Raw genomic sequence first — 10,353 nt, 5'->3', positions numbered from 1 at the left:
AAAGGATGGGGGAAGGGAGGGGGAAAGGAAAAGGAAAGGAAGAGAAAAGGCATAGCATAGGGTCAGTGTGGGACAGAAAGGGAAGAGAGGGGGGAAGGAGAAAAAAAGGGGGGGGGAGAAAAGGGGGGGAGGGGGAAGGAAGGGAAGGAGGGGGGAGGGAAAAAAGGAAGGGTCCAAGCTGAAAGAAGGTAAGGAGGGATAGAAGAGGAGGGAAAAGGGGAGAAGGGGACGGGAGTGAAAAACAAAAGAAAACAGAAAGTGAGGGGAGGGAAAGGGGGGGGGGGGGGGGGAGGGGGGGTGATGGATAGCAAGGGAGGGTGAAACGAGGTCGAGGTGAAATGTAGAATATAAGGTGAGTAGGAGGCACAGCAATACCTGGTAATGATATCGAAATTTGAGGGGTCCCGGGGGAGGCAACACCACTAGGGGAAAAGGTGCCAGTGTGTGGCTAGTGTATATAGCACTAAGGACCACAGGCGAAGGGTGGAGGCATGGTAAGGCATATCCACCCATGCCCGAGTCACCTGTAGGGAGAAGAAACGGTATCAAAATTAGAGAAACCAGTGCCAATACCTTAGGGTAAAAGGTGCTGCAACATGGTTGTGGTAAGCCAAATTATCCCAGGTCACTTACTGGGGGCTGGCTGAGGCACACAATCCCGGGTTCCCGAGTCCAGAACATCACTGAACAGGCAAACGACTGTTATTTGTAGCTCCCGACTGTGCGACGCTGGAACACACACCGGCACATGACGTCACAAGGTCAGAGATCCCGCACAGCGCACGTGTGAGGTGATCGCATGTGCACTCACCCTATGGCCGAGGGGAGAGAGTCCCCGCCAGGACCAGTGCAAGAGGAGGTGGCCCCGGATGCGGGGACTCTGTCCCCTCGGCCATAAGGCGAGTGCGCATGCGATCACCTCGTGCGTGCGCAGGATCTCTGACCTTGTGACGTCACGTGCCGGCATCCGCATTACAGATACCCTCCCGATGTAGCGGCCATTGTCCGTGAAACTAGTCGAGGAAAATGACATCTGTGATCAATTGTCCTATTGTGATTCTCCCCCTCCGGGGTTATTTCACTGGCAATATATCTGTAGTTACCATGTTTTAATGTGCAATTTACGATTTGTTTTTCTGCATCAATAAAATCACCTGTATTTTTTTTACATAATTGTCTTATCATCTAACATTGTATTGTTTTTTAGTCCAAATGCCTCCATGTCCTTGCGCCAGCCTGGTTGGGGACCAGGCTCCCAATTTTGTTATTTCTAGATTCCTGGATGATGGTACAAGCCCCTAACTATGCTTACTTTAGTAACCTACCATAGAGGCCACTCATTTTCTTACTGCCACACATTTGTGACAAGTTATCCTTGCTATGTTGGACTGCCCCAGGGCCAGGAGGGGACAGGTGGGTATGAGGAAGGTGAGGTAGGTGCTGTGACTTGAGGTACACGGCACTGAGGCAGTGTAATAAGGTGAGGGAGGCCTCAGAGGGGGGACTTGGGGGCCAAGCTTGCCATTAGCTTCCTCAGAAGACATATTTTGTCCTGTGGAGCCCTCCAGCAGTGCACAGCTCTGCTCGCCCTATAGTCTGCAGACACTCTCCCGCACTTTATCACTATGAGGAGTGATATGAGCACACAGGACATTAGCAGTACGGCTGGAGCGGCGGATACACCCAGTAGTACGCCTAGCCCTCCATCTCTATGCTGAGCACACAGGACACTAACAGTACGGCTGGAGGGCACAGTCCCGGCGGATACACTCAGTAGTACGCCTAGCCCTCCATCTCTATGCTGAGCACGCAAGACACTAACAGTACGGCTGGAGCGGCGGATACACCAAATAGTACGCCCAGCCCCCTTCCTCTATGCTGAGCGCACAACAGCGCTGACACGTGTGGGAGGGACTATTTGCCGAGACCTCACTCCGTGTGTCGTCAGACGTAGTTCCGTTGTGGGCGGGGACTGTAGAATTGCCTACGCTGGCACCTCGGCGGGTCACTATTTACAACTCACACACCCTGCGAGCCAGGTGATCGCTTCATAGGGATCTCATCTCCCCCTATATCCCAGGATCCATCCATCCATCCACCGCACCGCAGCCATGGTGGCCAAACAGAGAATCCGAATGGCGAACGAAAAACACAGCAAGAACATCACACAGAGGGGCAACGTGGCCAAGACCGCGGTATGTGCTGTATGGGGAGCGGAGGGGAGGGAGAGGAGGAGGGGGACGTGGCCGGGGCTGATCGCTGTCTCTGTCCTGTCTACAGAGGAACGCCACGGAGGAGAAGTCATCGGTAGGTCCCTGGTTACTGGCTCTCTTCATCTTCGTGGTCTGCGGGTCAGGTGAGTGCCCTTTCCTCTATTTACATTACTACTAACCAATCACACAGGGACTACAAGTCCCAGCAATCCCTACCAGAGCCACATAGATATGTGTCACCACACACCTTACAATCTCAGCTATACAATGCATTGTCTGATTGGATGCAGATTGGCAGGTTAGTTCAGGTAGGCTCCCATTACATAATTTTGGTAAATCTAAACTTGATTGTATGGCTAGATTGTAACACGTATGGTGACCTTCCAGGGTTCTCCAATTGAGTCGGCTCCATGATCCTTCCATAGACTTATTTCCTGACTGGTTCCTGAATTCCATCATCCTTTTCAGGATCACTTTTCTGTGTAGAGTAAACCATGTCCAGATTGCTGGTTGCAGTCTAAAGATCAGTAGTAGCACATAAGTAGGGAGATCTTCCACAAGACCTCTGCTGATCACAGGCTGGACACATCCGAAACTTTCCTGTTACTCCCCCCTATGTATGTAACATATGTCAGGAACACCCAGCTGTGTACTGTGGGGAGGGTGAGCACCTAACAGACAGAATCTGCATCAGGCAACCAATTGGCTTCTATCTTCCACTTGCTCAGTTAAGCTTTGAAAATAAAAGCTAGAAGCTGATTGGTGGTTATGCACAGCTGCTCCAGTTCTAGGAAATCCCCCCCCCCCCCAAGTGTGTTTCCTGTGAGTTCTGCTGCACTTGTCTGTATGATCAAACCACTTTCCTTCCTCTCTCCATTCCTGATGTCTTCAGTGTTGTCATTGCCCAGCACTAGTAGATGTTCTGACATTCTCCAATATCTGATATTACCTGTCTGTTCTTTTACTTTGTGACACTGAAGTCACAGCCTTGGCTGATTCCATACCCCCCCCCCCCAAAAAAAAAAATTCAATCGCTGGATTAAGTGCCATTTTTCCCTTGTCTTAAAGAGGAGCTCCAGACTCCCTCCCCTGCAGCTACTGACTTTTAATATTAGGACACTTGCCTGTCCCAGGGATCCAGCGCTGTCTTCATCTGAGCCAATTCTTAAATCAGCTATTGGGTGCCAACATTTTGACTAAGGGAAACTGGCAGTGAAGCCTTGAGGCTTCACAGCCGGCTTCCTACTGCACAAAGTGCACTGTAGTCTTTTGGGATGTGAGTCTCAGAAGGCTGCAATTCCCGCTCCCCCCCCCCCCCCCCCCCCCCCCAAAAGGTGCCAAATCTGGCAGCAGACACAGGGAGCTTCCACGCTTGGGTGGAGCTCCGCTTTAAGCCACAGTCACATAACGGTGCACAGAGTATTTTCTTCTGTTTACTTTTTGCTTGGGTCCTTTATCGGGTGTCCATTGGTGCTTGTGTGACCTGCACACTTCCAATTGGATGCCCAGCAGTGGGGTTCTTTCAGAATCCAAAAGAGGATGATGTCATCACAGCGGGGCAGCCGGGGTCTGTCAATCTCAGGGTCCATTCATACCACTAAAGCCCATAATGGGGCCTTAAAATGGATATTTGTTACCCTTATGACAGTGTTCATCTAAATCCAGAACTTTTTTTTTTTTATATAGAATTGGTAAGAGTTATCAGGTTGTCAGTTTTTTTTTGCCATCTGTGTCTCATGAGGGAGATTCCCTTTTACTTCCTGTCCTGTAGATTCAAAAGGAAGTTTCTAATATAAGGGAAGTCCTCTTGTAAACAGCTGACAGAGTAGATTTTCTCTCCATTCCTGTTCTGGTGATGTCTCAAAAATTTGGAAGTCCCCTTGTATTTCTGGTGACATTGATCTTTAGAGTGACTATTCTTAAATGAGTGACAGTCAGCAAAAAAAAAATTCTCTTCCTTCTCTACACTATCCAAGTCTAAGAAAAAAGTTTGCTTGGTGGCGCTTTAACTTGAAGCAGACCTTCAGGCATGGAGACAAGGATGACATATGATCAGCTGTCCGCAGCCTCCTGGAATATCTACGCACATTCCAGGAGGTTCTGAAACAGTGTTGTGCTGTTTGGAGGCTGGAGCATCTGTACATGTGTAGAATTGGGGACACCTCATCAGGTAGCTGCCTATACGAATGAGAAAAAGACAGCTGGGTGTATCAAGATGACAGCGCAGGACTGGATGGACAGCAGCAGAAACGTGGCTGAGAAAAGGATAATGCACATTTCACTGGTATTGAGTGTGTTATGTATAAAGGAACATCAAAGATAAGTGGCATATTGAAAGGAAATCTCCACGGGCATGGGTTAAGTTCCTCAAGTTTTTTTTTTTTGTTCTCTCATTCTCACTATAATAGCCCGTATATTCTCCCACAGTTCTGACCCAAATGTCCTTTCCTTTTCACCAAACCGATCTATATGCCCACAATTCTGACCTGTATGTTCTCACCAAACAGATCCATATGTCCACAGTTCTGACCTGTATGTTCTCACCAAACAGATCCATATGCCCACAGTTCTGACCTGTATGTTCTCACCAAACAGATCCATATGCCCACAGTTCTGACCTGTATGTTCTCACCAAACAGATCCATATGCCCACAGTTCTGACCTGTATGTTCTCACCAAACAGATCCATATGCCCACAGTTCTGACCTGTATGTTCTCACCAAACAGATCCATATGCCCACAGTTCTGACCTGTATGTTCTCACCAAACAGATCCATATGCCCACAGTTCTGACCTGTATGTTCTCACCAAACAGATCCATATGCCCACAGTTCTGACCTGTATGTTCTCACCAAACAGATCCATATGCCCACAGTTCTGACCTGTATGTTCTCACCAAACAGATCCATATGCCCACAGTTCTGACCTGTATGTTCTCACCAAACAGATCCATATGCCCACAGTTCTGACCTGTATGTTCTCACCAAACAGATCCATATGCCCACAGTTCTGACCTGTATGTTCTCACCAAACAGATCCATATGCCCACAGTTCTGACCTGTATGTTCTCACCAAACAGATCCATATGCCCACAGTTCTGACCTGTATGTTCTCACCAAACAGATCCATATGCCCACAGTTCTGACCTGTATGTTCTCACCAAACAGATCCATATGCCCACAGTTCTGACCTGTATGTTCTCACCAAACAGATCCATATGCCCACAGTTCTGACCTGTATGTTCTCACCAAACAGATCCATATGCCCACAGTTCTGACCTGTATGTTCTCACCAAACAGATCCATATGCCCACAGTTCTGACCTGTATGTTCTCACCAAACAGATCCATATGTCCACAGTTCTGACCTGTATGTTCTCACCAAACAGATCCATATGTCCACAGTTTTGACCCATATGTACTCTCATAGTAGTAATCCAAATGGTCTTTTACTCATGACACTGACCCTAATGGTATCTGTATCGCATAACTGACCCTTATGATCTCATTCCTACCATACGGCCCCATATGTTTTCACTTTTGCGGTACTAATCCATATATACTGTCACTGCTTTGACCCATATGTTCTCTCAGTTCTGAACCATATGTTCTCTTACTCTTCCTAAAATAGGGCAAATCCATATGTTCTCACTCTTACAGTTCTGACCCATATGTGCCTTCACTCTTGCCATACAGATCCATTTGTTCTCACACTGGCACCGACCCATATGCTCTTGCTGCGCCGAGCCAAGGGGTCTTGCGCTCTCTTGCTGTGCTGACACATATGTTCTCTTGCAGACAAAAACGCAGTAAAGAGAAAGTCAGAAAAAAAATTAATTGGATAGTGGCCTACCATCACAATACACTGACCCTATCTTGCAGACTACTACAGACCAAACTCCTGTGTACACATAATCCAAATGTGCAAATGTAATAAAGAAAACTTGAGCTGTGTTCCCAAGAAAGAGTGCTTGTTTATTTCTGCAGAATTGCTTAAAGCGGAGTTCCACCCTAAAGTGGAACTTCTGCTCATCGGATCCCCCCTCTGGTGCCACAATTGGCACCTTTCAGAGGGGAAGGGGGTGCCGATACCTGTTTAATACAGGTATCTGCACCCACTTCTGGGCTTAGATAGCCACAGATACCTGCCCCTCTCCCCCCGTTGTGTTCTGGGAAACACACAGTTCCCAGAACACAACGGGGACCAGTGAAGACGCACAGCGTGACTTGCGCATGCGCAGTAGGGAACCGGGCAGTGAAGCCGCAACGCTTCACTTCCTGATTCCCTGACCGAAGATGGCGGCGGGGGCAGCCGAGAGAAGAGTGATCGATCGGCTTCAGCTGCCGACATCGCTGGACCCTGGGACAGGTAAGTGTCCATTTATTAAGTCAGCAGCTGCAGTATGTAGCTGCTGGCTTTTAATTTTTTTTTTTTTTTTTAAGGTGGAGCTCCTCTTTAAAAAAACAGCCTATTTTGTGTTCCATATCACAAGAGATGCACATGTATTACTCACTTAACTACTTGCATCACTCAGTGCAAATATACAACTATATATAGCAGGGATGTCCAAACTACGGCCCTCCAGCTGTTGCGGAACTACACTTCCCATGAGGCATTGTAAAACTCTGACATTCACAGACATGACTAGGCATGATGGGAGTTGTAGTTCCTTAACAACTGGAGGGCCATAGTTTGGACACCACTGATATATAGGGATACTTCACTGATCCCAAAAAGGAAGATAATGAAAATGCATGAGTGAGTATGAGTCTCCTAGGATGTCGAACACAAAGTGGGGTGAGATTACGTTTTTAACTTCTAATATGATGGTATTTTAAACAAATGTGTAGAAATAAACATTTTCTTTCTTGCAGACAACTCAATTTTTTTATTTTTTTTTTGGGTCTGTGGTTGTCTGAAATACTGATATTGGAATGTTCAGTGATTGTGGTAATCCCATTTCTACTAGGCACCATCTAGTTGAGGTTGATGGAACTGCAGTCAATGAGGAAATCCAGATCTACTAGGCACCATCTAGTGGCGATTGTCAGAACTGCAGTCCATGAGATTGCATATAAAGTTCCCTGTAGCAGCTTGGCAAACAGAATTTGACCAGCGCTAGTTTAGGCTGCAAATAATGAGTTCTGCCTAATGTATTTTTTAAATAAACTTACCAAATCTGTTTCTTATCCTACAGCAATCTTCCAGATCATCCAGAGCATCAGGATGGGCATGTAAAAAGTCTGCCTGCAGATGATTTTTGTTCTCCTGTGAAGTATAACATGAACTCTTACCTTTTTTTTTTTTTTCTGTTGATTGGGACAAAGAGAAACAAAACCACGGATTTCACATAACTGTTCCAGAATGACGACTTGTACAGCAGTTATTCAAGTCATTCCAAATGATTTCCACCAAAGTCATTCCATGTTTTCTAATCCATACCACAGTGCCTTCAGAGAGCACCATATGCATAAGAGCAATAAAGGCAGATGTGCTATTGTGGAGCTACTTATTCAGTGAACTGTCAATTCAGTGTGGAACTAATTTGTATGCAATGTAGATACATTTAGTTTGAATAGGTCTTGTGTTGAAGCTATTTGTGTTAAATATTCTACCTTTTTTATTGTATAAAATTGGTTACTTTTTAATTTAAAAATTGAAAGCTGGAAGACTGATTCCTACATAATTTGAATATTCTCTACATGCTGCAGGGAAACCTATCCCACATGTCATTAGTTTTAGCACTCTCATTTGGAATATGTCAAGTAGTTTTGGGGAAATGCTGCAATGTACTGCAGCAGCTTTGTGCAAAGAAAGGAATAAGATACTGTCTTATGCCAGGACACCTTTTTATATGTCCCTCCCTCTTTACATCTGCACAAAAGAGTGAGACTGTGCTGTTCATCTCTGATTTTGACTAGTAGGTGAAGATCTGGGTAATCCTCCCCCCCCCTCGCCACGCCAGGAGCATTGTATCTAGATGGTATTTGTCTTTGGGAAAAGGCCACTTTCAAACTGTGGAAATGTTCGGCTTTGTAGTTTATATCTGCTTTTTCTGCATGCAAAACTCAATTGCCATTCAACTTGATTACCTTTAGGTTATTATGTACCAATTTTCACCAAGTTGTGAAATGACGGTTAGCAACACAGCCTTGGGTAAAGACAGCAAGTAACTCTAAAGGTATTGTAAAAAAATGTGATGTGCAGCAAAAGCAGTGTACAATTGCTGCATTTTTTAAGAACAAATAAAACATGACAAAAAAAACCCCTCAGTTGTATTTATAAGTAGTTTTTCAGTTGCTGCATTTAAAATCACTTGATAGAAAAGGCAAAAAAACTTAAAGTGGATGTAACCCCAATGTCATCCTTTCTAAACTACTGCCATAGGGGTTATCTATAAGGATATGCATGCCTCCTGCATGTATCTTTACCTGTCAAATGTCTCCTCTCTGTCTGTTATGAGACCTGAAAAACTGCATATTCTGTGGGTGGGTCTGTTGTCTGGAGCTCGGTGGGTGGAGTCGTGATGTCAGTAGAGTCCCCGCCCATCTCTACACTCCCCTTGTCAATATGCATTTTCTCTGTGTATTTCTTACACTGAACTTCTGCTATGATCTCTAACATCCAGTGAAAAGACAGGAAAGTAACCACATGACTTCAGCATGCCAAATCATGCTGAGGTGTGGAACAGCCAATCCTTGCAGAGCTGCTGAAGAAAGGAGTGGGGGAGGGAATTAAAAAATAATGCCTGTGTCTTAGGCTGTCACTCACAGCAACGGGGAGTATTTGACAAAGTTTTTCTTACTAAACAATAAAAGAGGATTGCTCAGAGATGGATTAACTCTGTGGCAAGACTGGGCTCAAATGATAGGAAATCTTATACTCTACAGTATGATATTAAAAAAAAAAAAAAAATTTGGGTTTACATCCACTTTAAAGTAATCTTTGCATGGAGAATATGGGTCACTCCTTCAATTTTCTGTAATGAGGAATTTCTTAGATCAGGGGTCAGCAACCTTTTTCCACTTAAGGGCTGTATTCAATGTATGTGAATGCATGGAGGGCCGCATTCACCTGCTGAATGACTAGAGTGCATCGTGTCTAAACTTCACATTTGGCACAGTACCACTCTGCTGTGGATGCATACAAACTGGCCAGTTTGCTCTGTCCAGTTTGTGTTCAGCCAGAACCACCAGCCCTGGATGCAAACTGGGTTCAGGGATGATCAGAATCCCTCTTTGCATGTAACCCCCTGGTATGAGTGATTACATGTGAACAGCGGTGGCACCATTCTTTGTCTTGTACATGGTTTTGTAATGTTTGCAAAAAAAAAGTGTGCCTGGGACTAGTTTCTGTGCTGGCAAGAATCGCAGATTCTTGCTGGCAGGTACCTTTTATGAATCAGCTCTACAAGTTCCTACTTCATTTGCAACATGCTTGTTCTGGGTCAGTGACTCAAAACACTGAAGCCAGAGACAGCCAGGTAAGTAGTCTAGACCAGGTTGTCTTTGCAGGACTAGAAGAAGGTACAACATTATTTAATGCTGTACATACGATGTGGGTGTGGTGCTAGTTCATTATTATACAGGATTTATATCATGCCATCAGTTTTCACAGGGCTTTACAACATGAGGGGAGATTATACAGTTATACAAGAGGGTTAGGAGGGCCCTGCCCATAAGAGCTTACAATCTAATAGATTCATCAATAAAGAATACTGCAGACAGCATTGCAAGTGTCTTAACAGTATGCAGATAACATTCCTATAGCTGCTTGCAAAACAGTGGAGTAGAATATAGTGTGAAATGCATTGGTTACTTCACCTGTGTTTGTATGAAAAGTACTGAAAACAAAAGCTATTTAAAGTTAGAAGTCCAGTCTGTTCCAATCTAAGCCCTCTACTAACTAGCCTGTAGAGTACATGGGTCAAACACAAGGCCTGTGGGCTAATATGCATTCTGCTAAATATTTTTGGTTTAAAAAAAAAAAAAAAAAAAAAAAAACCCCAATAAGCATATAGTGATTGGTTTGCGCAAAAGTCATAGCGTCTACAAAATAGGGGAAAGATTTATGGCATTTTTTAATTTTTTTTTTTTACTAGTTAATGGTGGTGATCAGTGATTTTTAGCAGCACTGTGCCA

General features: G+C 45.0%; 1 protein-coding gene across 1 annotated transcript; it reads left to right on the top strand.

Annotated features, from left to right (window-relative positions):
• Nucleotides 1–1,928: 1,928 nt before the first annotated feature.
• Nucleotides 1,929–7,724, top strand: SERP1 (stress associated endoplasmic reticulum protein 1). Its single transcript, XM_073625986.1, has 3 exons — nucleotides 1,929–2,195; nucleotides 2,281–2,356; nucleotides 7,410–7,724. The coding sequence occupies exons 1-3, from the start codon at nucleotides 2,112–2,114 to the stop codon at nucleotides 7,448–7,450; spliced, it is 201 nt and encodes a 66-aa protein (XP_073482087.1). The 5' UTR covers nucleotides 1,929–2,111; the 3' UTR covers nucleotides 7,451–7,724.
• Nucleotides 7,725–10,353: the final 2,629 nt, after the last annotated feature.

Source organism: Aquarana catesbeiana, linkage group LG04 (genome assembly GCF_042186555.1).
Source record: "Aquarana catesbeiana isolate 2022-GZ linkage group LG04, ASM4218655v1, whole genome shotgun sequence".
Lineage (NCBI taxonomy): Eukaryota > Metazoa > Chordata > Amphibia > Anura > Ranidae > Aquarana > Aquarana catesbeiana.
Note: the sequence above shows the minus strand (reverse complement) of the source record. Positions and strands in the feature narration are given on the sequence as shown.